A 27,612-nucleotide genomic window follows, 5' to 3' on the forward strand; every position below is an offset into this window, starting at 1 on the left:
CGGTTCCGTGTTCAAACTCCGGACAACTCACGATGTCAGGAGCAAGTGCCAAATCACATAGCAACATTAGATTAAACTCTCGATACCATTTGCAGAATTTCAATTTTCATTCCGCGGACTAACTACATGACGCGTCCTTAAAGTCCGATTTCCGTCATCTCTAATTACGGAAACCTCGAACTACTATGCAACCGTTGACCCAGGGTATCGAACTGGGAGTATTCCATTTGGTATTTCCCCTTACTACGTTAGTGGTATAGCGTTGCCTCTCCCAGCTGGGCGTATGCTATCCAGATCGACCGAATTCGTAAGACGGTTTAAGGATTTCGGGGAAAAAGTAGAAATATGTCCTATAACTCCTTCGAGGACTGAACCTAGATTGGATTACCGAACGCCGAAAAAGAATTGTGTCCATGAAAACCGTGCCCCTTCTCATTCTAGGAGAAGGGGCCACACTCGATTGGATATCTGGAAGATGCTATAAAAAGGAAATATCGTTTAATCGTATCGCTCTGTACATCTATATGCCACCTATGCGCCCCTTAGTCGATCGTCATTCTACTTGGTAGTTGCGGCTGCTTGACATCGTGCATCGAGTAGCTGGCTTGGTCCTTGTCGATTTCTTGTCGGGGGGTGTTTAGGTGGTGCTTCAGACCGGCGCCGAAGTTGAGCATACAGACGAGACCGTTTATAATGGTGAGGATAATGAGAATGATGGTGAGGACCGCAAATGCCGTCAGCGACTTGCGGACAGGCATGTAGAACTGGGCTTCTTTCGGGTCGTAGATTCGTGCTAGCTTATAGATGAAGTATGTGAGACCACCGAGATAGAGTATCATGACGACTACCATGCCGAGCTTCCATTCGCGTCGAGTAAACCATGCGGCACAGAGAAGGATGATAATGGTAACGGGAATGGCGATAGCTGTTAATATGAATTCGGTAGTGGTCTTGCCACCAACGACGACTAGGAATTGAATCGTGAAGCCGACAAAGAAGAAGAAATCGAATTTCAAGAGTGCGATGTAGACCTGTTGGAGTCATTAGCTTTGAAAACGAGGACTAGAGTAATATAGACAAACCTGGTAGTGCAAGTATCGCTTCTTCATCCTGTAGTCAGCTCCTATATGCTTCAGGATATCCCAAGCGAATTCTTGGTACAGCTTCCAGGCAATAAAACTGAGAAGAACACTAACGAGCGAGATGATGCACGGAATAGCGATCAGCTCGCCTTGAACCTCGGACCAAATGTCAAGGTTGTTGAAAGCGTTGTAGCTTATCAGTCTGGTGATGGCGACGTGGATCTGGTCTATTTGTAGGGCGCTGTAGACGAGGAAAGCCAGATTCGCGATACACAGACCAATAATCTGAATTGTATTCTTCATGCGAAGCGCATCCCAAACCAGCACGATGTCGTAAATGAAGGCAAGCATCAACAAGCCCAAGAAAGTGGGAATAGTCTTGGTTTGAGCTTGGCCATCTTCCTTGTTCGCACCCCAATCTGCGTCGGTCATATCCTTTAGACCAGTTTGGAACTGAGAGAAAGTATATCTGAAATCATTTGTTATTAGTATCTCGCTTTAAGGTATACTGAGCGGTTGTAACTTACGACTCAAATGCGATGCAAATGATGGCCTGCAAGGCAGCGACGATGAAGAATAGACGCGGCCATTTCCTAGTGAATATCTCGCCAGTAGATTTCGCTACGCTGCTTGCCCGTTTACTTTTGGACGCCATGTTTGTGTCTTCGTAGTGAGAATGAAACTCAGCCTGCGGGTACTGAGCGTATTCTTGCTGCGGCTGATGGAAGGATTGATTAGAGGGGATCTGCCGGAAACCCGCCGAGTCCCCAGCCAGGAATGATTGAGAATCTCGATTGAACGCCAGATTGATGGTGCTGGACTCCTCACTTAAGGAGGAGTCGAATCGAATGTCGAGCGCGAATAGAAATAGTCGAAATTTAGTACTGGCAAATGCTGTTGTCACACTGCGGTTGGATACCCCAATTTCTTGTCTCGGCGATCTGTACTATTCTTTCCACCTGCCTTAAATAATAGGTACGGAGCGTAGTCGGCGGGGTGCGAAGATAGAGAGATGGTGCGCAAGGAGACAAAGAAGGCGGATTGGTGTTTTGCGGACGAAGGTATTACTCTAAGACTGGTAGAAGTGGTCAGCGTCAAAATACGATGACATTGTACTGTATTTCGTATGGCACAAACAAGAGGTTGATGAACGGTTTGTTGATGAGAATGGAGTGAATGGTTGTTAGATTGTTAATTGCTGCTGACCAGGTCGATTGGGGATTTCAACGTGCTGGGCTGGCTGAAACAGACCGATGGGTTTGATCCGTGACGAGGATGAACCAGGGGGTGTGACTCGGGTCTGGCCGGCCTAGACTGCTAGGCTGAGTTACTTGGGCTGCCTTTCACGTCTTGAATCTGCGCTCGAAAAAGAAATCTCTTGGGAATTGTTTGAGTTCCCTTGTGGCGCATGCAGATTTGATGCGAGATGTGTGGTGATATGTGGTGGTATAGTGTTGTAGCGAGCGGCAAAAAAAGGGTAATCAGGTTGTCAAGATGCCTCGTATAGCGAATCGACGGCGCAGTTAGGGGAAGTACCAGTGGTCTGCTTCTGCAGGCCAAGCAATGCGGGACGTTAGACTATGTTGACTTACACAAGAAAATAACCAGATCGGTGAATAGAGTGAGAGGACTATTCGTGAAAAGAAGGAAGACGCGTTTGTTTAGTTGAAGTTGTTTTTGCTCAAATGAAATGGAGAATTGAGTTTGTCCTAGGTAATTTTTTTTCCTTTCTCTTTTCCACCTTCCGAAGTTTGGTTCGAAATGTTCAAAATGGAAATCTGCTGACGGGGAAGTTGAAGGGACCAGGATGAAGGAAGGTGCATTCAATGGGTCTTTTACTTGATGGGCAGGATGGGCAGTGCTGACATGCGAACTGGGGTTTTCGCGTGGATCAGGACTTCCACTGGGACGGTAGGACTCAACGGTAGCGTTTGTTAGTGTACAAGCTAAAACCTTAGCGTGAGGCTATCGGACTCTACTTCTAAGTTGGCTCCGAATTTCTTTCCTTTAGGCCTGGAGGGTCCCTGGAAGGTACATCGTAACATGAAGTACAGCCACCACCGCCTGCACCGCTCCAAAGCACCCCATTCTGCCCATCATCTGGCGTTCGTCATCTCTCATCTTACCTCAATACGAATTATGGGACGCCCAGGGCCGCTCTGGGCACTTTCTCAATATACGGAAACAATTCAGCCATTTCAATTAGAGGCCGCCCTCGGAGCCTCGGACATGTTAATTCTGCATATCTTATCTTGTAATTGATGACCTCGGACTTCTGCAGATTTTATCGTCAGCAGCCTCGAGTATGTACGCCAACATATTTTCAGCTTGCTTAGCGACGAGACTTTAATAGTGGTATGTAACTGCTAAATACCCCGTAATGCGGCTGATCTTGACCGGGTTAGAAGTCGATTCAACCTGCAGACATGCAGAAAGTCTCCATAACTTCCAACTGCCCAGGAGCCAACTTAGCATACTACGTAGTATGTATTGTACCTAGTCGGCCTCCGCTGTTTCTATATTTAAAACAGTTCTTTTGACAGCGTCAATCTTTCCGCCTTGGGCACTGTTCCTGTTACTAGATGTTCTACTTTACGGTTTTCAAATCCGATACTTTTTCCATAATGTCTGAGCGAGCGAAAGGGAAGTTCTTATTCGACTGAATTGTGTTGCATATCCCCGTTTATTACACCCCCTGGGGACATTATGTAACGAGTCACAATACCCGTAGGCTAGGTATTCGAGACGCAGAAGGGTCTTTTCAGCCCACCAAGATCCCCACCCTGCGGAAGAATCCATGACCAGGCAAGGCAGACAGGGCAGAGCCCATGCTACTCATGCCAAGGTTTTGCTCAGCCACTTAGATGCTTTACAACGGTCGTCATGTCGACGTCTAATGCTCTCGAATTTCTGGATTTTACAGTAGACCGAGACTTACTATTATGTCATTCGCCTTGGAGCTTACTTAGATATATGAGCCAAGTTATCTGGACGTCTATATGCTGTCTCGTTATTCAGTATCTAAGAGAATTAGGGCGAATGCAACTACAAACCTGAAACATCCCTGACTCGAGGGCTTTGAAACCAGATTCCAGAAGGGGATATCTGAGGCAAGATATTCGATCTGTCAACTTGGCCAGCACTATGCTAAGGTCGCTCTTATCGTCTTCCCGTCGCATTTTCTTATCGCAATAATAGGGCATAAACTTGGTTCGCAAACCTCTACCAGAATAGGTAGCTCTCTCCATTTAAGTAAGTGGTTCTGTTTATAGCACGTGGTAAACTCATAATGGAAGCTGGTTGTCCGCGGCCTAATCCGACTTGCAGTCGTGAAACACAAACAAATGCCAGTCGAGATACTGCATAAGAGCTAGATCTATAGATCTGACAATAATCGAGAAAGTTATTGGATAGTATTATAATCTCATAACATTGCCTATTAAACTAAAAAGGACTGGAAAGTCATCAGCTAAATTATTATGTAATAAAACTGAAACTGGTGGGACGAGATCCCAACTTTGTCCAATATGCACCGCCACAAGTTACCCAGCACCTGGCAGTCCAGTGCCGGACCGAGGAAGGTACCAAGGTACTGGCAATTAAGCTGTTAAGGTAATCAATTGTGGAACCCACGCCGAACCGTGCAAACGCGCTTAGGCGCAACAACTACGTCAAAAAAAAGAAGCTCCAGCGAAAACGCGATTGCGGCATCACCACACGGTAATAATTTATACGACGCAGCTCTTAAACCGCCCAACATGATGGAGATTGAGGAGGAAGATATCTTGCGTAATATCGCGAATGGCGGACAGATCGACTAGTAAGAATACCAATCGCTGCTATTCCAATTCCGCTGTTGCTGACATGACTGTTATCTTAGTTCTGTCTGGCCGGCTCTACTACCACGAATAATCTCACGAATAGAAAGGGTTAGTGAGGAGTATATCCAAGAGATCTAATCTACTATCAATCCGATGTTAACAGACAATGGGAAATAGGTCGCGCGTCATGAATTCCCAATACCTAACCTGCCGCCTCCGGCAGCCACTATCATACCATCATCCATACCACCGCCTCAGACGCAAACAGATTCGGAATCGACAGAGAACTTCCTGTCGCCGCTCCCGTCATCGCCCCTAGAACCCACCAGCTCCAACTCCTCCCAAGATAACAAAGAAAACACCCCCATAGCCCCACGCGTTCAACCGCCTCCTACATCCGCCCCGGCCCCGGCCCAAGCTGCATCTGCACCGGCAGCAGCAGCAGCCGCTCCCCCGCCGCCTGGCACGCTGCCCCAGCAAATAACCTCCATGCTCACCGAGATAACCTCGACCCTGCAAACCACGTTCCCGAAGTACCCGCCGCACACGCTGCAGCGGCTGTCCGAGCTCGTCATCGCGCCGAAGCACCACTACCGCTCGCTGCCGACGTACCTGCACGCCCTCGACCGCGTCGTCCACGTGACGTCCGGTTTGAACATCTACCCCCTACCCCCAGCCATCCCGGACATGAAAAGCGGCTCGCTCCTCTCCAACGGACTCACCGACGCGCTCGCCGCGCCGTCCCCCTGGGCCACGCCAGGTAGCGACGAGGCGCTCGGCGGCGCCTTGCTAACACCGATTCCCTGGCTGCAGCCGAACCACCACGGCATCGGGGGCCCGTCATCCGCACTCAACACGCCCGGGCAACGCAGTCCCAATTCCGCAGGAGGCGGCGGCGGCGGGGCAGGAAGTGGAGGAGGAGGACAAGGCAACGCGGGCGCGGGCGGTTCTTCCTCGATGGGCGGCGCGGGAGGAGCGATGGGAGGAGGCAACGACCTGGAAGGCGAGGTACGGACGGAGAGCACGGAGACGATCGACGGCCCCAACGGCGTGGGCTCGATCGAGACGGTCAGCGTCAGCGTCAACGGGATCCCGTCCATGGGCGCGCGCGGCGTCGGCGTCACACAGGGCGAGCTGCTTAGGCAGGAGCAGCGCGCCGGCGTCGTGCCCGTCAGCCAGCTCGTGCCTAGCCACCACGTGCACAGCGCTAACCCGCATGCGCAGGTCCACAGGCGCGCTTCTGCTTCTCCGACTAGCGAGGCGGTGCCTTCGGGTTCTGCGGCGGGCGGTGGGGCGCAAGTGCAAGGGGGACAAGCAGGGCAAGCGCAAGGGCAGGGTGCTGAGGCGGATCGGAAGTCGGTTTCGCCTCCTACGGCTGCTGAGGTCGAAAATGCTGCTTCTTCTGCGTCGTCCGCGAACGTTGGTAATGGTAATGGTAACGGTAACGGTAGCGGTGCGGCTGGAGCTGGAGCTGGAACTACCGCAATTTCCCAACCTAACCCTAATCCCGTCGACGCCGATGCCCCCGTCGGCTCCATCGCCGGATCCGAGGAAGAAAAGCCGCACGCCCGCGGACCGGAAGAGATCGGCCCCGAGGACATGGGTCCGCAGCACGGCAGCAGCAGCAGCACCTCGTCGACGGTTGGCGGGCCCGGCGGCGTCGAGATGCAAGGCATCGACATCGAGGCCGCGGTGGGCCGCAAGCGCGGCGCTAGCAAGAGCCCCCCGACGACGAAGCCAGACGAGGATAAGATGGATGTCGAGGTCTCGCAAGCGCAGGGACAGGGACAGGGACAAGGAGGGGAAACGAGCGCGAGGAAGAGCCGGAGCAGGAGCTCGACGCCTAAACGCGAAGCGGAGGATGAGTTGGACGCGGGTGGTGTGAAGAGGGTTAAGGAAGGGGGAGGAGCTGTGGAGGGAAAGGGGAAGGCGGCTGCTGAGGATACGGCGATGGATACTTCTACCGACGGCAAGGAGGCCGCCGAGGGCCAGGCTGAGAAGGGAGGGGGTTAGCGACCTACTCTCCTTTTTCGCGTACGAGAGGGGAAGAAAGAGTAGGGTTACTTGAGATAGTAAGGGTTTTTTCAAGATCCTAGCTTGAATGATCGAGGATGGGGAGTCGGGATTGTCGGCGTATGTTTTTTTTTTTCTTCCGTCGGCTGCTTCGGAAGCGGAACTGAAACTCTGTATGTGTAGTGATAAGTGATACCAAGCATGGAGACAAGACGAGAAAGACAAGACGGGTGGGGAAGGGGGAAGACAGATATTATTAACTCGAGTCCCGTGCTATAGGATAGTTGGTATGAATGAATGCTGCATTATGATATACTTACCTCCTAACCTCTATGTAACTCTTGATGTTTGTTCGCGGTGTTAAACATGGACTTCAGCGTTATTATCAGTATGGGACATTTACAATTACAGGTAATCAATAAGACTGTCAATGTTGCGTATATCGTCATATTACGTCTTATGAATGCGTACGTATCTACCTAAAATAGGGGTACACACTAAGACAGGATAGAGTCCAAGAAGATTAGGCCTCTACCGAATACCAAGACAGTTCATCAAAATCAACCGTAACATAGTAGGTGGATGTATCTTTTCATCCGCTCATTCCCAGATTCCCTAGCTGTTTTGCACTCGGATAGCGCCTGCAGAGAGTTCCTCGAATCGCAAGAGCGAGGAAGTAAAACGCCATACTACGCGTCTAGCCAAGGAGACAGCACTCTGAAATTAAGGGAAAAGCCATATTTCATAACCATTCATCATGAGCTATCCCCGACAATCCCAGTTTCCTATCCTCTCCGTTTTTTAGACGACCGTGGAGATATTCTCGCGCTCGATCATGCTGTTTTGCTTGTCGTCGCGCTTGACGCGGTAGAAGTAGTCGCAGAAGTCCGAGCACCGCATGTGCCGCAGGAACTCCTCGTCGTGGGTGATGACGATGAGCTGAAAGTTGGCCTGGGCCTTACGAGCTTGGATGATGGCGTGTAGGCTCTCGGCGAGACTGCGGATGTTGTCCCGGTCGAGATTTGTGGTGGGCTCGTCGAGAGCAATGAGCCCGCAGCCGATGCCGAACGATTCGGCTAGGGCTAGTCGGATAATGATGCTCGCCAGCACCTTTTGGCCAGCTGAGCATCTTCCTCGCATGTCCATCTCCGTGTCCTGCTTGACCATGCACACGCGGTAGTTGTATGAGCTACGGCCCGTCGTAACCTCGCTATCCGACTTGATTAGAATCGTGTCTATGTCGGTGCCTTGGTACGTGCTCTGCCATAGCTCGCCCGCAATTCGATTCACCTCCTCCATCTTCAGCGCATGGTATCGCATGATGGCGTTGCCGAGCGCCGTGCCGTACTTGCCTACATCCTCGATCGCCGCCTTAGTCGCCTCTACCTTGATATGAATTTCGCGGTACTGCAGGGCCGCGTTTTTGTAGTAGAGCTCCCATTCTTCGAGCAATCGTGCTAGCTCACCGTCTTTGCTCATCATCTGCCCTTTAAGGGAACCAATCTCTGCGTTCAATAAATGGCTTCGCGACTCCCAATTTCTGGCTTCTTGGTCAAGCCGTTCGTAGTCTTCGTTTGCGTTACGAGACTCGAGCTCTTCAATATTCCGCCTGAATTTCTCGATATCCCGGAGAGTCTTACGATAGGAAAGATTGTCGACGATATTCTTTCTTCTACTTTCGCTGTTGCTAATTTCCTCCTTGATTTTGTTGGTTCGTGCTGTTAGGTCATTCATATCCTTCTCGATATGTTTAATGCTATTGTCGAGGGTTTGTATTGCCCGCTCCGTCGCAGCAAGGAGCGATGGTCCGCCACGAGCAAGATAATCTTCAATATCGCCATTGACTAGCTTGAGCTCACTCACCGAGGCTGCAAGTCCATCTCGCTCATCGGCAATTTTCTTCTCTTTGGCACGTCCCCTCTGTTGAGTGTCATCTCGGATGGTTTTCGCTTTAGAGATCTCGGGTTCAATTAACCCTAATTCCTTATCTGCTTCCTGGATGGCCTCTTTTTGTTTGCTTATATCCTCCTTCTGAGCCTGAATCTGATCTTGGAAGCCTTTCTTTTTCTCAAGCTGCCGGGCTGCGTCGTTGATTCTGTTGCTTAATCGACTCCGCTCAAGCTCAAGTGAGTTTATTAGGTCCCGTACGCGCTGTTTATCAATAGACATTTTAGAAATATCATTCTTCATTGCCCTCATCTGCTCAGCACATCTGTCCTGCAGTTCGTGAATTTCGTGAGTGCTTCGAACAGCGCCGCTCGATTGTTGTTGAGACATGATTCTCTCCACTTGAGCTTCGGCTTCCTCGATTTCGTTGTATGTCTGGGAGATGTTGTGTACTGTCTTGCTCATTGACTCTAGGTCTTGCTTTTCCTCTAATCTCCCTCGGACAAGTTCATCCATCTCCTCAACACGTTGCACCATGCTTTCTTCTCTCTCCTTGGCCACTCGGATCTCTCTGTCAGACTCCTCCTTCTCCGACATGAGTCGAAGATATGATTCCCTTTTTGGACGAACCGTTCGGAGGTTCCCCAATAGTTGCTCAAACTCGGCCAAGTCAGATTGTAGATCCTCCTTTTTATCGTCCTGGAGAGCTTCCTTGATTTTCCTAACTAATCGTGACTTGTCGTTTGCATCGACGAAGGCACGATCACATAATTTGCATCGGTTTTGTCTGTTCAGTACTTTTTCACATTCCTGATAGTAACTCTTCAAATGGTCGAACAGAGCAATATCTGTTTCCAACGTGAGGATCTCGCCCTCGAGACGTTCCATTTCTTTAGGTAATTTATCTACTGTTGGCTCGGTGGTAGGGTCTGCCTTTTTAAGCGCATCAAGAACTGCAGATTTGCATCGGTCTATCTCTTCATTGCGCTTCTTAGCCTTCTCTTGGGAATTCGATAATGTGTATTGTATTTGTTTGAGTTGCTGAGCAATATCGTCGCGGTTTCGGGCTGCCTCTTCATAAGCTTGTGTCTTTAGCTGTAACGTTTTTTGAAACTCGCGGTCGATGGTAGAGGGTTGCCATGAGCTTCCAATCATGCCAGACATCTTGTCGTTCCATGTGTTAGTAAGCGTGTCTAACTTTCGCTTCTTCTCAATCAACTCTGTCTTGCGGACATCGAGTTGGGCTCGATCAGCAAGGAGTCTCGTGGACTCCACAAGCTCGCGACCAAGTCTACTGTTCTCCGCCTCAAGTTGCTGTAGCTTGGTTTCCTCCTGCTGAAGTTTGGCATCGAAGTCTGAATTCTGCAAATCTTGGGTGGCTTCTCCAAGCCGCTTCTCCACATCTTTGAACGAAGAGTCGAGTAGAGCCTTACTACCTTCGTCAACTTGTACTGAGTTGAGGTCTTTTTGTAGGGCTGCAATTCGCCTCTCTATCTTGTTGATTTCTTGCCTTGCAATAACACGGCTCTGGCCATGGCGATTCTTCTGGCTTTCCAAGTTGACGATTGCGGCTCTTTTGTTGTCCAGCTCCTCGGCATTTTCCGACTGTAAGCTTTCAAGTTCGCGCTTCTTGTCCGCCAACAGCTTTTGAATCCGTTCCTGGAAGGCCCGAACTTTACGGTCATCCAAATCTCCATCGAAACCACGAATACTATGTGATTGAGCTGCTTGGTGGATTTGGTCGACGCGCGAGGTGAGCTGACGTTCGTATTTTGCTTGGTCGGATTGGCGCATGCCTCGTTCTGCTAATTTCTCATCCATATCTCGACGGGATTTCGACAGATCCTTTTGGTACTGGCCATATTGCTTGATATTTTCCTCGAGATCACGTTCATGTCTAGCCACTCGGTCATCGTACTGCGCTAGAGTATCTTGAAGCCAATCGTCGGATTCATGCATCTCGTCCATTCTGGATCTTGTCTCTTCCAACTTTTGCTGGAGATAACCAAGTTCGCGCCTGTTACTCTCCAATTCGTTGACGATGTTGAGAAAACTGTTCGCCTGTTGGTGCATCTCAAGAGCGTTCTGATCAGCTACTTTCTTCTCTTCTTTGGTTTCCTTAAATTTGTCCCGTAGTACTGCTATCTCCGCCTCTAATTCTCGCGCATGCTTCTCACTTTTCTCCGCCTTATCCTTGTTAACTTTCTCTTGACTCTCTCGGATCTTCAATTTCTGCAAATCTTCTCCTTGCTTCTTCTTCAGCATTTTGAGGTTATCAATTGCCTTAGTGTACTTCATGGCCTCGAATATCTCATCGAATCGTTTCTTCAGAGCCGACGGCTCGCTCATAGGCCACAATGATTCGTCTTGGTGGCAGAAGATAACAGAGTCGAGGATAGCGGGAGCAACTCCTAGGGCCATAGGAACAGCTTTGTCGAGATCGATAACTCGGGAAGATGCCGAGCCTTTCTCTCCCGCATGGTTAGTAAGAAGAGTCCCATCAAGCGTCTTTTGGGATCTCGCAGTCTTCTTTACGGTGAGCTGTAGGTTACGGGTGACAACGTAGGTAGTCTCGGGTGGGACGTTGAACTTGAGCTTGACCTGTGCTAAGACTTCACGCTCTCCACATAGCTTAGGGTCGTGGATAAAAGCTCCTCCCTTGCTGTTGGGGGGAAGATCACCAGTGGTGGCATATTTAAGGCACTCGATTATAGTGGTTTTACCAGAACCATTGTATCCGACGATCAGAGTCAGAGGAGTATGGAACTGTATGGTCTGTCTGTCGTTCGGGCTGAAGGACCGAACGCCCAAGATGGATAGCTTGTCAATCTTAGACATGGTGACGAATCAGAGTCCTGGTAGTATTGGACTGAGATGCAATCGTCCCATAATATGAGGTTGATACAATTCACGTTGTGGTGGAATAGTCGTAATTAAGTAGAGACGGTTCTGTATTCAGGTAGTAGGTTTGCGGTGGGGGTTGCCCTGTTGATTCGTTTGCAAGGTGAAAGTTGCCTCTCGGCTTTGTTAATTGAATGTTGTAAATCGTAAAAGTAAAATGGAACGCGTCTTGATCGCAACTTTTGGAGGGGAAAACGCGCCCGCAAACCTGTACCCAGGTACCTATGGCAACTAGTACCTGCAGGGTGCAGCTGCCTAAACTTAGCTGCTAATGTTAGGCCACCACCACCGGGGAAAACTCCTACATCCGCCCTCTTGGTAACTGTAGGTGCACTTGCTGGCCCACGGTTACTTGAGCGAACTGGAGGTATTGCCTTCCCAGATAATTGCATACCATCATAAACATAATAAAATGTCATAATATGGGACTGTGACTAAGTTTTATACTAAATACATAAGTATCGGTACTTGCTATAGTCCGGTATCTTAAGTCTCATGGATCTAAACCCATATCGAGAAATTCCCCATTCGTGGGATATATGTAAGAGAGCAAAAGAGGAAAGGTATCGGATGGTATCGTGCAAATAAGAGCCGTTCCAACGAAGCGATCGCCCAGCATGCTGCCATTCTTCCAGATCGACTTGGCCCTTGGGCGTATCGAGGTACTGCAAGTGGGTAAGTACGATGGATGTACGTAAGGAAGGCGAAAACTTGGGCGAATTCACCTTCCTTGAATGTACAAGTACAAGTTAGGTCATACGGTAATCCATTTTGTTAATCGAGAAAGTGAAATCCCATCCCCGAGTCCGTTTTCTTCGATATTGCCCTTGCCCCTTTATCAATTTACATATCAATTCCTTCATATTACATCCCACCTTCAAACCTTGGACCTTTCAGCTCCTCATATCAACTACCTAGGTATAATAACTACCTGTATCAACACCATAATCGTCATCGGCTTGATGAAGCTTCCACTATCTTCCCTCTCTCCTCTCTCCCTTCCATCATTTTCATTTTTCGTTTTTCGTTTCAAGCTGATTGGGAAAACTTTTTAATTAATTTGATTGCCCCTCATCTGGCTCGGCTAGACCAGATGCTCTCTCTGCAGAGGCCGGAGCTCCATCCATTCGAGGTCTTAAGCAAGTCTCATCTGAACTCCCGCTACGTCGCATTTGATTCTAGATCAGCTCCAAGCTTGCGCCGTCGTCGCCGCCGCGACCCACCACCGCCATCATGGACCACGGACAACGGAATCCCAATAACATCTTCGACTTTACTGCGCCGGCTACAATGAATCCGGTGAGTGATAGTATGCACTCAACACTCATCCACCTTAAGCACCTCAAGCATCTCGAGTCCTGGACATGTCACTAGCTCTTGGCTTTGTATTTCATTCCCCACGTCCACGTCGGACTAATCACGAGCTTTGCATCAGATGACAACCGCCGATCAGAACGACATGATGGCGCTCTATGATGGTTCCATGTTCACAAACTTCGATACCATGCAAATGAATCTCGATGGTCTTAACGATATGACAGCTGCTCCGCCGCAGCAATTCCCACCCATCCCGGCCACTGCAAATTCTCAGGCCGTGCTCATCCCAAATGACGCTGCACAATTTGCACCTAACGCAGGCGACAGTCCGGTTCCGCCGCCACCGACGGGACTGACGCCGAGCTTCCCTGCTCCCGCACAGCCTACAACTACTGTACAGGGAGGTAGCACTTTGACCGAGTTTACCAAGAGGAGGAATTGGCCTGCAAAGGTTGTCGAGGAGCTCAAAGACTTTTTGCAGATTTTAGATGCGCATGGAAGAATTAAATATGCATCGCCCAGTGTTACGTCCTTGACTGGTTATGAATCTGATGAGCTCATCGACCGATTTGTCAAGGATCTAATCCATCCTGATGATGTTGGGACATTTACTTCTGATATGAACGAATCTATAGCTACCGGGAATCCACTACGTATGTTCTATCGCCTGAAAAAGAAAGACAGTACCTACGCCATATTCGAATCTGTTGGACATGCCCATATCGCCGCAGCCAAGTTCGCGCCGAACCCAGAGAACCAATCTCCGTTCTGTCAAGCAGTTTTTATGATGTCGCGACCGTATCCAACCAAGAATGCATCGTTGCTGGATTCGTTTCTCGAACACAAGATAGAAAATGAGCGGTTAAGACGCCGAATCGCGGAGCTTCGGAGAGAAGAAGAAGAGGAGGAAGCCTCTCAGCAAAGCTGGCTTGCGAGTCAAGAGGGCCGATCAGACATCGCCGCATCAGAGGATACTATGTTGACGTCCTCTCAGAGTCCTGCAGTGTTCAACCAACCTATAGACTCTCAAGCTATGCCGCCTCCCGAAAGACCGACCCCGCTCAATGTGGCATTGACAAGGGAAAATCTCGAAGGTGTTACTGCAGGTAACCGACCCGACTCTATTCGCGATAAGATGGCGAGATACGAGGGTGCCTCACACACCGACACGATCGAAATGTTGACCGGTCTGAGATATGTCGAGGGAGAGCGTAGCCGGGGCATCACCACCGGAAATTCTAGCCCAACTCTAATTAAGGGTGATGTTGGCATTGCGATCCCGATCGACAGAGACCCCAGGACAGGAGAGAAGAAGAAAAAGCTGAAAGTGGCAGAGGAATATGTCTGCACTGACTGCGGTGCGTATAGCAAATTACGTATGCCCCGCAGGTTATCTTGCTCACACTTGGTACAGGCACATTGGATTCTCCCGAATGGAGAAAAGGGCCATCAGGTCCTAAAACTCTTTGCAACGCTTGCGGTCTTCGCTGGGCCAAGAAAGAAAAGAAGAAGAATGCCAGCGGAGGTCACGCGAGCAATGCAGGTCCACCACATATGGTAGTGGATCAACACTGAATTTCCCTACAGTTCGAGCGGTTGTCATACCAAGTATAACCGGTGTATAGACAGACCTTGGTGGGTGTAAGGCGTATAGGAATTTTCCTGAGGTAGACGATGTGCTTTATGCTATGAAATATTACAAATCTATCGGGCTAGGCATGGTGTTAGGACTAAAATACGGTGCGTCGGGTTCTACGGGTGGGCTAATACACATGGCCTACTTTTACATCTTCCTTCGATTCCTCGAGATACCTGGGAAAGGAATACGGCTTGGCTGGGCTTTTCACGGGAATATCTCACAGGCAACAAAATGGGTGTGGCTCGGGTTTATTAGATGAATGTATACGATATATCATGAGGAAGGCAACAAGAATGATAATGAGGTGTTTTTTTCTTTTTCTTTTCGGCTGACTCGTCCGGCTGAAGAGGGTGTTGACAAGAGGATGCGATTTCCTTACGTACTACACTTAATTAGCCATTACCTAATGTTTGCTGCTACTATAACGAATGCTTCAACTATTACATCGGTTTCTGGCCTATTGCGCCTTGAGATGATATACATCTCGAAATAAGGCTTCATCAGTATGGGCATCAACGCTTATATAAGCCTAGGTGGACAATTCCCGTACCAACTCATCATCTTGGGCCTACGAATGTTAGACCACGCCGAAATTACCCCTTTTTCGGCATCTCATCTAATCTCGCTACCCCGGTTCATACTCCGTGGCGTAGCAACGGTAACACCGAGTAGCGGCAGATGCGCGACGACACGGAATTATACCCGGTTTCCTAGCTCATCTTTTTGCGAACTCTCGGTTGGTCGGGCGTAGATTGCGGAGGCGATTCATTCGCCGGCCTAGGCCTTGTTCTCGGCGGAATTCGTGCGAGGTGGGAGCGGCCCGCGTTACACGATCTCGATGATTTGACTCTTACCGAGTTGGATATTCACGCATGAGATATTGACAGGAATAGGGACAAAGACAGCAGTAACTTCACTTTGGGAGTTCCAAGAGAGGTTAATTTGTGAAATATTTTTGTTGGATTTTATAGGGGGCCTAGCCGGCTAGGTTTAGGGAGCTACCTAGTGTGCTTCTCCCATAATCTCATAGCGGTACACATTCTTCTGCAAAATTCCACCTAATCCCGTCGTTCGACCTAACACGATCGCGTTTTGGAAAAGTTGAGAGGTTTAGGCGATTTGATTAGAGGAACTTGGACGCCAGGCCGAGAAGACCGGAGCTTGACGACGAACCGCCGCTGCCGTTGCTCTTTAGGTACATTTTGAGAGCCATCTCGCCGGCCTTCATGACGGCGGATTCCTTGCTGCTGTCGCTCGAGACCTTGCCTTGAGAGGCCTTCTGATCGAAGAGCTGCGGGTAGTTGTTTAGAATTGTTTCATCAGTAGACTAAGTGAAATGTAATATGTCTTGCACATACCTTGCTAGCCTCAGCCATAGCAAGTCCTACAAACGCGCTCTGGCTGTTGCTCTCCTGGAGATCAGTTAGCTTCTAGTCTCATAAAACAGCCCTGCTACATCGTGATTTCATACGTGCGAACTGCCGCTCTGCCCGCCGCTAAACATCTTTAACGCCTGCATGGCGGCCGCGGATCCCATAGACTTATCGTCGGCCTCGTCACCATCGTCGTCGTCGCCGCGCCCGAAAAATCTCTTGTGCTGCTTCACCGCGTCGTCCTCGTCCACTTCCTCGGAAGCTAGCGAGTGCTTCTTCTGCGTCAGGCTGCCCAGGAGGCTGGAGAATAGGTCGCTCGACCCCGAGGACCCGGCGTGCCGGCTCGCGTGCTCCGAGGCCCCGCGAAGGTCGTCGTCGTCGTCGCGCGGGTACCCGCCGCCTGCGGGGTAGGCGCCGCCGTGGGTGACTACAGGTGGGGACCCAGGGTTAGAAAAGAGCTTAGGTACCCGTTTAGGTAGTTGGGTAAGGTAGATAGGTGTGAAGAGGGGTGATGATAAGCTATAGGCTAATCATCGTTGATGTAATGAGGGATGCTCACCGTTGCCGCCGAAGTCTATCGTTGCATTGCGAAGCGGTTAGCTATCTATCTGCTGATCTGCGCCGAGGGGATCGGTGGTAGGGTGCGGGGCGGTACCGCCAAGCTTACCTTGCTGTCTCTCGTAGCTCATGATGATGATATGGATTTCAAGGGAACTAATTGATTGCGGCGTTCAAGAGTTGAAGGAAAAAAGCAATAATCTGGAATGTCTTTGCTAAGGAGGTAGAAACGTGGAATTAGAGGCTTATGTAGACACGAGAGACAAAACGTTTATCTAGTCTCAGAGCCGAGACGCCTGCGTCACAGCTCTAGCAAGCCCAGCTGAGCGCTAACAGGTCTATTGGACGATGACGTGTGCGGGGTGTTTGGGGCCTCCCAAAGATCGCCAGACGTTAACGGGTAGTATGTGCAATCGGGGCTTAAATAACCCCTTAGTCACTAACTTGCCTCTCTTGTTTTTAGGTTTATTTCTCATAATTGCATGAAAGTTAGTCCTTTGTATTAATAGTAAGTAAGAAGCAGGGATATTGGCAGGTGAAACTTCCAAGAGGAGCGTCTTGGTGGAGGTGTGATAACCTGTTTTATGATCTTGGTAACACAATTACATACTATGTAGGTCACGGTATGTATTGATTACCTAATTCAAATTTACAAATATTAAATCGCGAGCAATTTCTAGGGAGTAACATTTGATCCCTGACGCTTCTCAATATTGGAGGTAATAAGATCCAGTGTATCCTCATTGCGGGAGCATACCTACTAGTGCCGCTACAGTCAAGTGTTGCATACCTGGGTTAAGTGACTCCAGGGGTGGGATAAGTGCCACCATGACTGCTCTACCTAGGTCCTACTTTACCCTTCCTATACCGATTAGAAGCTTACCGCATGCAGCGAACTCCAGACGACCTTAATCGCAGGCCAATCGCCAACTTTACCATGGGCAAGCATGCGACCTTTAATAAGGTAGAAGGCTTTGCTGATTCCGCGGCTGACTGGAAATACTGACTCTGATGATCGTCAGAAAGACCCCTATTCCCGAATCACCATGTCATGCGTTTGATCCGGGACAGTGGAACTCGAAAGATAATGATATGTGACGTATCATTACTATCTTCCCAATCTTCCTAAATCGGGTAGATCCTGGGTTGTATCTTGTCCTATCTTGTCGTATCTGGCCCGGTTCTCTACGCCAATATCTTGGATTGGGGGAATAAGGCTTCGGTCTGCTTCAAGATGTTTGTTTGGGAACTTCCTTTTAAATATCTCCCTCTTATCGATATTTGCCTACTTGGGGGTATCGACAAAAGATGGTTTAAAGGAGATTATATCCCCCCAGTCATCAGACTGGTAGGTTACTTCGTCCAACACACTGATTTATCAACTGCTACCATCCCCCACGTTTTCCTCTCATCTACGTCGTATAATACATAAGGTTATAGCAACGCCACACATCTAGTTACCATGGAAGAAAACGTTGATGTGTTGATTGTCGGAGCCGGCCCGGTAGGCCTTATCACGGCCTTGCAGCTTGCTCTTTTCGGCAATGTCTCGGTTCGTGTCATCGAGAAACACGCCAAATCGATGCAAGATTCATATGGCCGCGCCATCACTCTTTTCCCTCGAACCATCGAGATGCTCGACCAGCTACGTCTTGCCGATGCGCTGCTGCAGAGTTGTTTTGCTTGCCGAGAAACGGTAACCTACAATGCTAAAGGTGAAGAAGTCCCTGGTCGAGGATGGAGTTTCATGAATAAGATATATGACACGACGTTTGATTTCACGCTTGTGCTTAGGCAAAAGTTCCAGGAAGAGATTTTTCGAAATGCGATGGCGGAACACGGCGTGCAAGTGGAAGCGCCGGTCGAGTTGACAGCTGCTTCGGTTGACCAAAGCATTCCTCCAACAGGCCATCGGGTATCAGCAGTTCTTCGTGACTGCAGCAACGAGACGCATAAGACAGTTAAATGCAAATATCTAATAGGTTGCGATGGAGGACGCTCGTCTATCCGGCGAATATTCAATATTCCTTTCGAGGGTTCCGCTAGTGAAGACAAATGGGTGAGAATAGACGGCCAGATCAAAACCGACATGCCTAAGTCTCGTTCATACTGTTCAATTGAATCACCAACTCACGGAAATGTGCTCTGGGTGGCCCTAGACCATGGCGCAACGAGAATCGGATATGCATTCACCGACGATCGAGCCAACGCATACCCTAGATTCGATGAGGACGCTGCTGTCAAGGAGGCCATTGCTGCAGTTAAACCTTTCAATATTGAATTCGAACGAGTTGATTGGTGGACGATTTATACAGTAGGGCAACGCATAGCTAAGGACTTCTTCGTTCACGACTGTGTCCTACTTGCTGGAGATGCTTGTCATACTCATTCATCGGGAGCGGCCCAGGGGATGAACACCGGAATCCACGATGCGGTAAATCTCGCTTGGAAGTTGAGTCTAACACTGCGCGGATTGGCCAACCGAAATCTCCTCAAGACCTATCAGGCAGAGCGACTTCCGAATGTACAGAAACTTATCCAGTACGACAAGGATGTCAGCCGACTCATGACGAATCGTCTCCCGGAGAATTGGCAGGGCGACCCAGATGCAGATGTCAACATGGTGTTGGGGCAAGTTTTCGAAGAATCTGGCACTTTCAATACCGGGCTTGGCATCTTCTATGAGATCCACGAAGACAACCCCTTAAACGTGGAAGGCTCATTTACTAGCTCACAAACTCTAATAAAAGCAGGAAGAAGAGGTCCTGACGTCGCCCTCCTACGCCCGGGGACATTTGAGCATACGAGGCTAATTCGTGAGCTGCGAAGCTATGCGACGTTTCATGTTCTTGTCTTTGCGAGCGAGCATAAGCCTCCCATTCCAGGAGCGGTATATGAGAATGTGGCAGGTTCGTCGACGTTACAATGTCTCATCGATCGAAGTATATATCCCAGATTATACCTCATTGAGAGAAGCAGCCAAGGCTAACTCATAGATAGAATATCTGGATTTCATGACTATTATTCCTAGGTCAAAGGTACCTTCTCCATACGAATTTCTTGGGCATGATCCCTTAGGACGTGTCTTTCTCGAGCATGAGGATAGGTCGGCTCACCTGCAATATGGAGTCGGGACGCAGGGCGCCATCGTCGTGTTAAGGCCAGACGGCTGGATTGGAACGATGATTAAGTTGGAGACGGAAGCTACTTTGGAACTTGAGCGTTATCTCCTTGGTATATTTTCAGAAATATGGGTTTGAGATAACGGGGCTCCTCCGATAGGTCACCTATGCCGATTTGCTTAATATTCGGTCAAGTAATAGAAGAGGGAATTCATATTATGGTGCCGATCTCATGTCTTTGACAGTTCTTTACGTTGATCGTTCGACAGATCTTGCAGATGAGATGCTATCGTACTCGGTAATTCTTGGCGATATCTCTGAGACACCCCGCGGAGAAACTAAGCCGTTACGACGGTCTCACTCACGGATACGACATATCCCCTCGGAACCAAAATACCAGAACCATATCCATTGAATAAACAGACGCCAAGGCCCCCGTGAACTTGTGTCGGCTTCTCGCGGAGACAAAGAGCCGGGCGGTTACATTGTTTACTGCTTTCACGTGAGCTTCGTTGAACCCTACTCGCTGATATCGCCTTTCAATAAATTCTACAATGCTAAACTGGAACATAGGTATATGTGCTGCCTTCAACTCGCCGATTTGAGTAGATTATGCTCTTTGGAAAGTCGTAAGCTCATAGAAAGTGGTTGATCCGGATGTCTCGAAGTAGCGAGCTTTCGAGCTCAGAAAAAGCCAGATTATGGGCGAAGCTGCTTTTCGTTGGTAGGATACTCCATGTATAATTCTTGGTTATCATTAGATCGTGGCTGACTTATCCTCAGGCTTTCCAAGTATTCTCCTTCTGCTCGTGCGGAATGGCTTCATTGCTTACAAGCGACGAATTACTCCATTCTTTCCTTGGCTAATAGCAGCACTGTCTCGCACGTTTATAAACCTCTTCACAGGCCGCGAGCTACAATTTCTCTGCCCGCATCCGTTGTCGATCTACTCGTCGTGGATTAAGGCTACGCGGAAGCAGGCAAGGGACGACAAGGACATATTCCTATCATCTCGAATCAAGGCCGAAGTTGACAGTCTCTTTGACGTGCAAGACCCGACCGAAGGCGTCAGTTTGTTCTGGGTTGGCGATCGTCGCAAAGCTCAGAATGTTGTCCTATATCTTCCTGGAGGCGGTTATATAGCGCCTATTATTCGAGGTCATTTCTTCGCTGCTGTGAACGCGTTCCTGGTTCCTGGGAATGAAGTCGGGGTTGAAGTTGCCGTTGCAATACTTTCGTATTCACTGGCTCCCGCAAAAACGTTCCCAGCTCAATTGCGCCAAGCAGTCCTCGCACTCAAGTGTATTCTGGATTATGGTTTTCAGCCTAACAATATTATTCTAGCAGGAGACTCAGCAGGCGGTGGTCTTGCGGCAAATCTTTTGTTTCACTTGGGCAAGCCGAATCCATCTGTCCCATCTGTTAAACTTTCACAGCCCATAACTGCTGCGATCCTCATCGGCCCGTGGTTGAGCGATAGGATTGATGATATGAGCTTCCGAGAAAATCAAGATTTTGACGAAATCTCACCAGCGACGATCAATCGCTGTATGGGCGAATGGTTACTTAGGTCCCCGGAATACGCTGAAACACCCGCATTGCAGAAACCATACGCTCTACCGATGAGCAGCGATAAGAATCTCAATCTGCAATTACCCTTTGGGTCATTGGCTCAAACAACTAAAAGTCTGACGGTCCTTGTAGGAAAACATGAGTCGCTAAAAGACCAGGGGGTAGAGTTTGTAGATATCGCGAAGAATCGCAATTCTGGAATGAAGACCAAGTTGGAAATTGCTGAGAATGAGGGGCACGTATTTTTTATCATGGAGGCAGAACGGGGAGTAGTAGGGGAGGCTTTGCGGAGAGTCCGTGATCTATTTGTGGAAGCTCTTCAGTCATGAGTGTCGCTTGGAAGTAGCACTTGCAATTTTCCATCTCATCCTTCCCAAGTCGCCTCGAGAATAGCTAGGTTAGAACCCTGCGGTCGCTGTACTCCTTTGAAGGCGAACCTCCGATCCGCCTGTTCAAACAAAGACTTCCATTCGTCAAGATCGCGTTCTTTAGCATTGCCAACCTCGAGCATCGTGAGGTCCATAGCTCTGGGATTTATTAGCGCATCAGATTCAAATTATAGCAGCCGATTGCGGATGCTTACCGTAACTTTCGCTCGGCGCTATTTGGGAGCACACAGGGAGGTGGCATCACGAAGTCCATGATCAGAACCCGGGAGCCCTTCTTTAGAGCCGGCGTTAAAGCCTTGAGGATCTTGACACAGTACTTATCTGGCCAGTTGTGGAATATCCAACGATATAAATAGACCTCGGCGCCCCTGATCGGCTGTTCCTCAAATAAATTATGGGTCATAAATTTGACGTCCAGGCCGGGTTCTTCTTTGGAGTTTGCAACCACCTCGGGCAATTCTTGTACAACTAAGTGGAGCTTAGGGTACTTTCGAGCCAGGGCAAATGCCGTATCACCATGAGAGCCACCCAGATCGACGACAGTGCCATTCTCAAGTGAATCCCAGGAGTAATTGTCGGTCAAATGACTCAAAGAATATCCGGCGCTGGTCGTAAAGCAGCTCATCGAACCACCGCAACGCCGTGCGCGTTCTGGATCGTCGAAGAGTTTATTATAGAAGTTTTTAGACGTCCCATTGGCCAGCGAAAAACCCTATGTACTATTAAACAGCGATCACGAACTAAGATGCCTTTACCTACAGTCTCATTGGGCTCGTCGGCCATAGGCCATTTGACCAACGCATCCACGACCTTTTCCGCCGACGGCCACATATCATCTACGTTACTCCCGACCCAGTCAGCCATACGCGGATCCTCCGCGATCTGCTTCGAGGGCGCGGAATGCACAATGACTCCCGGGCGAGGCTCCCTGAAGACGCGAGACGCGATGCCGAAGCGTAAGACACGACGGAGCGCCGCGCAATCAACGCCGGCGGAAGCTGCTAGGTCCTCGTAAGTGATCTCACCATCCAGGGGCACTTCGTGGGCGAGCCAAAGCGCGAGATTAGCTTCAGATAGAGTAGCTGGTTGTGCTGCTACCACATCAGCTACCGTAGGTTGCTCTATCACTGGACCGGACCACACATACCTCGTGGTTGGAAAGTAGGTTTCTCGGCCCCTGGAGAAGGTCGTTGAGCTCCTGGCTTGCTTCGAGGACCGCTCTACGGGATTGCTCGATTTCGGGCGGCAGGTTAAGATCGCTTGGCCCGTCGGCTCCGAAGGACGGGTACGGCAGTCCCTTCTTGGAGAGGTAACTGTCTATCCGATTCGTATGTGTTGCAACGGTAGCCGCCAGTTCGGCTATCCTGCTCTGGGTTGATGACATTGCGTGTTAAATCAAACGTAGTTACTTCAAATTAGACTTGCGGGAGCGGGTTTTGACGGAAAGGAGAAAGCAAATTCAACAGGTAAAAAATACACTCCGTAGATACCTACCTATCTGTGTATGAGGCACTACAGGTAGTACTACGTAATAGACGACACGATGGATTGGGACCTCCTCAGGGCGGGGTAGAGTCGCTTATTTCTTACATCATTCACACGCTGTCGTAAAAACCCCCAATCCTATCTTAATGCCTGCCCAGTTCATACGGGATATTGTGCCGCGGTGCGGCCTCATCCTTTGATGATCCACCATATATGGTTAATTCAACTGTCCAAATAGCTTCAAATAAAGAACCAATTGAGTTAACGCGTTTGATCACTTGTCCTTGCGTACCATGTATTCAAATCAAGAATCTAATTGGGTGCACGCTATTACCTAATCATTGGGACTGCCCCTCCAGCCCCTCTTAATGCTGGCTTAGTCACCAAGATTCAGGGGCTACGAATTGATTCATTAAGTAAATTGATTAAATAAGCACCTTAGGTAATCTCTTCTGCTTAGCGTTGGTCCTCAAGCTGACCTCCTAGGGTATAGATCAATTCGACGGCAGCTTAAACAATGGAATCTTCGTATTTATTATCCCCACACTTTAGAAACGCATTTTACTTATAAATTCTATTGTGTTTAGACTTCCTCATATACCTATTCACCTCTAAATTGTGTTGTTGGTTGCCGGGTATTACGTAGACTCCACACCCCTTTTTAATTACCTAGGTACACGGTAGGGGCTTCTCTATTCTACCACATCCATATAACAAACCCGAGCTCAATTTGGGCGAAAACAGGTAGTCTTGTAACACATAGGAATCTGGCAGGCCTCTTTGTCCTACCGGGGTGTTCAGCCCATAAAAGGGCACCCGTTGATGATTTCAGCAGAGCTTCCTCCAAGTTACCACAGCTACTGTGAATCTTCGAACATTCCCCCCAATCCCTCTGCATTTTTCAATATACAATCTCTCTAATATGACCCCAAAAGGCTCTGTTTTGATCACCGGTTGTAGTGATGGAGGTGCCGGCTCTGCTATGGTGACAGCCTTCCAAAGCCAAGGTTACCGAGTCTTTGCGACCTCTCGCAACTTGAAGACCATGTCGAAAGTCGAAAACTTACCGAATGTCAAGTTACTTCAGCTCGACGTAACTAAATTGGCAGATATTCAGGCTGCGACAGACGCTGTGAAAGAAGAAACTGGTGGGACATTGACATTTCTCATCAACTGTGCTGCGCGGAACCACTTCATGCCGTTACTAGACGAAGATATTGAGGCTGCTAAAGCTCTGCACGACACCAACGTCTGGGGTCCGCTCGCGGTGACCCAGTCTTTCGCGCCGTTGTTGATTAAAGCCAAGGGTACTGTTGTATTTATTACGTCCCTATCCGGATACCTCAATGTTCCTTATCAAGGTGAGTCAACTTTAATGATATTGAAAGATTGGCTGATGATAGCGACATATGGATTACTTGATGTATCGTTAGCAACTCTAGCTGGGCTAATTCTTTTCCAAGGTACATTTGCTGCTTCAAAGAGGTCCGAGGAGATCATGGCGGAAACGTTGCGACTAGAACTCGCGCCGTTCCACGTCAATGTACTGTCTGTGGTGACTGGTGCTCTCAAAACAAAGGGCCAGAGTCACTTTGATGATTGGAAACTGCCAGAGGGATCCCTGTACATGCCGGTAGAATCTACGATCCGCGACAGAGCCCGCGGACAAGAAGGAGCGCCTAGAATGGAGGCCACAGATTATGCTAATCGCGTTGTGTCTGAGATTATAAAGGGCACAACCGGCAAGTTCTGGTACGGCGCTAGTGCCGGGGCGGTCAAATTTGGCGCGACATGGCTTCCTACATCACTTATGGTACGTTGGAACTTGTCCTGATACCTACCTATGTATCTATGGCGCTTCTGTGGGGATTCTAGCTGACTCTGCATTAGGACAGCGGCGTGAAGATAAAAACAGGCTTGGACGTGTTGGCTGAGCAGAACAAATAGGTGATATGCGATAGGACGCATGGACAATACTCCAACTTGATATATGGTACCAATAAAAGCGCCTATCTGCAAGACATGGTAGGTAGGCAATGTTGATAAAATTACCTACAAGCGTTTGCTTCTGAGCTAATGGAAGTAAGGGATTGAATGATATGCAAGGAGGTGTGTATTCCCTAGACCATAGTATATACTGTTGGTTATTGCTTACCTAAGTTGTTAGAGTACTAAGGATTATGTACGAGGTGTAAATGCAGGCGAATACAGCTTGAAAGACTAAAGGGGGTCTGTACGATTACCTAAGCATCTAATCCAGGATCCACAAGCCGTCAAGCCCCCATACCCGGCAGTTTGAAACCTCCTGGAACCCCCTTCTGGAAAATGCCTTCCGGGTCATACTTCTTGCTAGTTTCCTTGAGCTTGTGAACACTCTCTTCTCCATACCCCATGATAGGATCGTCCATCTGATAGGCGTAGTTCATGAAGATATAGCGGTGCAGCAGCTCTTTATCAGTCGCAAGCTTTCTCAAATCCGCCACGAAATTGCCGACGATAGTATACACTTTACTATCATCTTCTGGTAAATCCCAGCCCGGATTGACTAAAACTATGAATAGCGGTCCATCCGACGGGGGGATGGCTATCGCGTTGCCCTCTGCTCTAGCCGAACTGTCTAGCATCGCCTTCGTCAAGGGGTGAAATCCGAACGAAAATGTAAGCCCATTGACATCCTTGATTTCGGTGATCATGTCTTGCCACTTCCGGTGGAAAGCTTCCATCAGGAAGATATCTGGTTTGATGGTGAAGGAAGCCCAATATTGACTACATAGAAGTCAGCTTAAGCGTCATTGAAGTAATGTAATTGAGAGGCACAAACCGCTTCCCATCACTAGAGTGTTTAGACAGTTCTTCAGTGAAGCCAAGATGCGTCGATTTTCGCAAGGTGCACATTTCCTTGACCTGGTTCTCCAAGCTTGTGAAGCGCTGTAGTGAAGGTGGATTCTCCTTGCTTTGCGTGTGATACATGACACACGTTACGGCCTGATGCCCAAAGCCGTATCCGATGCTAAACATGGCATGAGCGTCCAGATCTTCCTCGTTATTTACGAAATCGTAAGCATTATGGATCAGCTTGGAGAAGGTGTCGATCATGTCACTGGACATGTAAAATGTGATCCCTCCCCATATATCCGTAGATTTGAAGGCTCTCATTTTGAAAGATGTCAGGATGCCGAAGTTATTCAGCCCCCCCTTAAGGGAGACCCAGAGGTCAGAATTCTCTGTTGCATTGGCATGAACTAACTCGCCCGATGCGAGAACCACCTCAAACTCGACCACCGAGTCGCATGAGAACCCGACCCGTGGTGAAAACATGGACAATCCCCCTTTTACCCTGTCAGAAAAACTAGTAGACTGTTAATTGAGTTTATTTTGAACGTACCTCCTAAAATAAACCCTGCGACGCCGATGCGTCCGGTGCGTGCGCCGGCTACGGTAAGACCATGTTTCTCCAGTTCGGCATACACCGTGGCCCATGTCTCTCCGACGCCAATCTCTACCACGGATTTGTCTTCGCTCAGATTGATGCCCTTGAGGGCCCTCATATCAATCGTGACGCCGTCTTGAATATTAGCGCTGCCCGCGAACGGAGTGTGGCCACCACCCCGGATTGCAATTTGGCAATCCCCTGAAAGTATATGAGGACGGAGGGCCCGGATGAGACCTTGGACCTCGTTGGCATTGCTTGGTTTTACGATATAAGAGGGTTGGACCCCGTTCTCGAATGCGCTGAAATATGAGCCATTGTCCGCCTCGTATTCTTTGCTCCCAGGTTGCAAGATGGAACCTTTGACAACGCTAGCCAAGGCGTCATAAATTTGGAGATTGCTAGGATCTGGCATGATGGTGTTTTCAAGACACAGGTTGAAGTCAGTTAAATCATATCCTTTATAAGGTACCTACCTAGGTTTAAATATGAAAGAAGGTCGGACCTCAGTTGTAGTCTTGGTATCGGGCACTCAGGACCTCTCACAAAGGTCACGGTTACACACTCCTACATCTATGAAAGCCATATATACATAAGGGTTGTAACTGTTAATTTCAAATCAATTGGACCAAAATACTTAGCCTTCGAGGTAAGGGATCTCGCAATATACCTAGGTAGATATCTGAGTCTGTTGGTGTACGGTGACGAGTGTTCAAGTATAGGAATACAACTCGGACTTGCCCCACCCCCCTTTACCTACATTTAATTTAATATAATCATTTCAATGTAAACCTCTTGAGCCAACAGTGTCCTAGGTTACTGGTACATGTCTAGGCATGTACCTGCCTACCTATTCAATAAATTTTAAAGGAGCCGAGAATACCTGCTGAAGGGGGTGGTTTCTGGCTAACACAAGACTCTACTACTGTATGGAGTGTCTATATCTAGTACAAATCTTGGTGGGGTCTTGATAGTTGCACTCGTGAAATCTACTCGTCGTTTTCATTGAGAGGGCCACAGCAA

At 48.8% G+C, this 27,612-nt stretch overlaps 9 protein-coding genes across 9 annotated transcripts; 5 read left to right on the forward strand and 4 right to left on the reverse strand.

Annotated features, from left to right (window-relative positions):
- Nucleotides 1–542: 542 nt before the first annotated feature.
- On the reverse strand, nucleotides 543–1,737 carry F4807DRAFT_454024 (uncharacterized protein; the record flags this gene model as incomplete). Its single annotated transcript, XM_048000527.1, has 3 exons — nucleotides 543–1,031; nucleotides 1,083–1,551; nucleotides 1,610–1,737. 3 exons carry the CDS (start codon nucleotides 1,735–1,737, stop codon nucleotides 543–545), a joined length of 1,086 nt encoding a protein of 361 aa, XP_047849970.1.
- Nucleotides 1,738–4,585: 2,848 nt separating this feature from the next.
- Nucleotides 4,586–7,078, forward strand: F4807DRAFT_285371 (uncharacterized protein). The gene is made up of 3 exons (XM_047994739.1): nucleotides 4,586–4,902; nucleotides 4,963–5,011; nucleotides 5,081–7,078. Exons 1-3 carry the CDS (start codon nucleotides 4,841–4,843, stop codon nucleotides 6,914–6,916), a joined length of 1,947 nt encoding a protein of 648 aa, XP_047849971.1. The 5' UTR covers nucleotides 4,586–4,840; the 3' UTR covers nucleotides 6,917–7,078.
- Nucleotides 7,079–12,886: 5,808 nt separating this feature from the next.
- F4807DRAFT_285429 (uncharacterized protein) lies at nucleotides 12,887–14,881 on the forward strand. The gene is made up of 3 exons (XM_047994741.1): nucleotides 12,887–13,013; nucleotides 13,140–14,379; nucleotides 14,436–14,881. The coding sequence occupies exons 2-3, from the start codon at nucleotides 13,140–13,142 to the stop codon at nucleotides 14,594–14,596; spliced, it is 1,401 nt and encodes a 466-aa protein (XP_047849972.1). The 5' UTR covers nucleotides 12,887–13,013; the 3' UTR covers nucleotides 14,597–14,881.
- Nucleotides 14,882–15,468: 587 nt separating this feature from the next.
- On the reverse strand, nucleotides 15,469–17,150 carry F4807DRAFT_285381 (uncharacterized protein). Its single transcript, XM_047994740.1, has 5 exons — nucleotides 16,701–17,150; nucleotides 16,593–16,607; nucleotides 16,132–16,460; nucleotides 16,019–16,072; nucleotides 15,469–15,951 (listed from the first exon to the last, which is right to left on the reverse strand). The coding sequence occupies exons 1-5, from the start codon at nucleotides 16,720–16,722 to the stop codon at nucleotides 15,784–15,786; spliced, it is 588 nt and encodes a 195-aa protein (XP_047849973.1). The 5' UTR covers nucleotides 16,723–17,150; the 3' UTR covers nucleotides 15,469–15,783.
- A 737-nt stretch (nucleotides 17,151–17,887) lies between these two features.
- Nucleotides 17,888–20,111, forward strand: F4807DRAFT_285529 (FAD binding domain-containing protein). Its single transcript, XM_047994743.1, has 2 exons — nucleotides 17,888–19,533; nucleotides 19,592–20,111. The coding sequence occupies exons 1-2, from the start codon at nucleotides 18,054–18,056 to the stop codon at nucleotides 19,849–19,851; spliced, it is 1,740 nt and encodes a 579-aa protein (XP_047849974.1). The 5' UTR covers nucleotides 17,888–18,053; the 3' UTR covers nucleotides 19,852–20,111.
- F4807DRAFT_285523 (Alpha/Beta hydrolase protein) lies at nucleotides 20,112–21,739 on the forward strand. The gene is made up of 2 exons (XM_047994742.1): nucleotides 20,112–20,437; nucleotides 20,497–21,739. Exons 1-2 carry the CDS (start codon nucleotides 20,371–20,373, stop codon nucleotides 21,612–21,614), a joined length of 1,185 nt encoding a protein of 394 aa, XP_047849975.1. The 5' UTR covers nucleotides 20,112–20,370; the 3' UTR covers nucleotides 21,615–21,739.
- On the reverse strand, nucleotides 21,632–23,058 carry F4807DRAFT_471131 (putative O-methyltransferase; the record flags this gene model as incomplete). Its single annotated transcript, XM_048002892.1, has 4 exons — nucleotides 21,632–21,812; nucleotides 21,869–22,386; nucleotides 22,434–22,765; nucleotides 22,818–23,058. 4 exons carry the CDS (start codon nucleotides 23,056–23,058, stop codon nucleotides 21,650–21,652), a joined length of 1,254 nt encoding a protein of 417 aa, XP_047849976.1. The 3' UTR covers nucleotides 21,632–21,649.
- A 1,023-nt stretch (nucleotides 23,059–24,081) lies between these two features.
- On the forward strand, nucleotides 24,082–25,106 carry F4807DRAFT_454030 (NAD(P)-binding protein; the record flags this gene model as incomplete). Its single annotated transcript, XM_048000528.1, has 3 exons — nucleotides 24,082–24,520; nucleotides 24,593–24,972; nucleotides 25,050–25,106. 3 exons carry the CDS (start codon nucleotides 24,082–24,084, stop codon nucleotides 25,104–25,106), a joined length of 876 nt encoding a protein of 291 aa, XP_047849977.1.
- On the reverse strand, nucleotides 25,060–27,296 carry F4807DRAFT_285538 (FAD-binding domain-containing protein). Its single transcript, XM_047994744.1, has 3 exons — nucleotides 26,545–27,296; nucleotides 25,981–26,488; nucleotides 25,060–25,925 (listed from the first exon to the last, which is right to left on the reverse strand). The coding sequence occupies exons 1-3, from the start codon at nucleotides 27,002–27,004 to the stop codon at nucleotides 25,433–25,435; spliced, it is 1,461 nt and encodes a 486-aa protein (XP_047849978.1). The 5' UTR covers nucleotides 27,005–27,296; the 3' UTR covers nucleotides 25,060–25,432.
- Nucleotides 27,297–27,612: the final 316 nt, after the last annotated feature.

This window comes from Annulohypoxylon truncatum (genome assembly GCF_022578515.1).
Source record: "Annulohypoxylon truncatum strain CBS 140777 unplaced genomic scaffold F4807scaffold_43, whole genome shotgun sequence".
Taxonomy (NCBI): domain Eukaryota; kingdom Fungi; phylum Ascomycota; class Sordariomycetes; order Xylariales; family Hypoxylaceae; genus Annulohypoxylon; species Annulohypoxylon truncatum.

What these genes read in the sequence shown, in the direction of transcription:
- F4807DRAFT_285371 (XM_047994739.1), top strand. Translation starts at nt 4,841, where the DNA reads ATGATGGAGATTGAGGAGGAAGATATCTTGCGTAATATCGCGAATGGC. An exon ending in AATGGCGGACAGATCGACTA is followed by an intron (nt 4,903 to 4,962) that starts GTAAGAATACCA and finishes CTGTTATCTTAG; the next exon opens with TTCTGTCTGGCCGGCTCTAC. An exon ending in TAATCTCACGAATAGAAAGG is followed by an intron (nt 5,012 to 5,080) that starts GTTAGTGAGGAG and finishes AATGGGAAATAG; the next exon opens with GTCGCGCGTCATGAATTCCC.
- F4807DRAFT_285429 (XM_047994741.1), top strand. Translation starts at nt 13,140, where the DNA reads ATGACAACCGCCGATCAGAACGACATGATGGCGCTCTATGATGGTTCC. An exon ending in ATATGTCTGCACTGACTGCG is followed by an intron (nt 14,380 to 14,435) that starts GTGCGTATAGCA and finishes CACTTGGTACAG; the next exon opens with GCACATTGGATTCTCCCGAA.
- F4807DRAFT_285381 (XM_047994740.1), bottom strand. Translation starts at nt 16,722, where the DNA reads ATGAGCTACGAGAGACAGCAAG. An exon ending in GGCAGAGCGGCAGTTCGCAC is followed by an intron (nt 16,073 to 16,131) that starts GTATGAAATCAC and finishes ACTGATCTCCAG; the next exon opens with GAGAGCAACAGCCAGAGCGC. An exon ending in CTATGGCTGAGGCTAGCAAG is followed by an intron (nt 15,952 to 16,018) that starts GTATGTGCAAGA and finishes AACTACCCGCAG; the next exon opens with CTCTTCGATCAGAAGGCCTC.
- F4807DRAFT_285529 (XM_047994743.1), top strand. Translation starts at nt 18,054, where the DNA reads ATGGAAGAAAACGTTGATGTGTTGATTGTCGGAGCCGGCCCGGTAGGC. An exon ending in ACAATGTCTCATCGATCGAA is followed by an intron (nt 19,534 to 19,591) that starts GTATATATCCCA and finishes ACTCATAGATAG; the next exon opens with AATATCTGGATTTCATGACT.
- F4807DRAFT_285523 (XM_047994742.1), top strand. Translation starts at nt 20,371, where the DNA reads ATGTCTCGAAGTAGCGAGCTTTCGAGCTCAGAAAAAGCCAGATTATGG. An exon ending in GGCGAAGCTGCTTTTCGTTG is followed by an intron (nt 20,438 to 20,496) that starts GTAGGATACTCC and finishes ACTTATCCTCAG; the next exon opens with GCTTTCCAAGTATTCTCCTT.
- F4807DRAFT_285538 (XM_047994744.1), bottom strand. Translation starts at nt 27,004, where the DNA reads ATGCCAGATCCTAGCAATCTCCAAATTTATGACGCCTTGGCTAGCGTT. An exon ending in CGCAGGGTTTATTTTAGGAG is followed by an intron (nt 26,489 to 26,544) that starts GTACGTTCAAAA and finishes ACAGGGTAAAAG; the next exon opens with GGGGATTGTCCATGTTTTCA. An exon ending in CACTCTAGTGATGGGAAGCG is followed by an intron (nt 25,926 to 25,980) that starts GTTTGTGCCTCT and finishes ACTTCTATGTAG; the next exon opens with TCAATATTGGGCTTCCTTCA.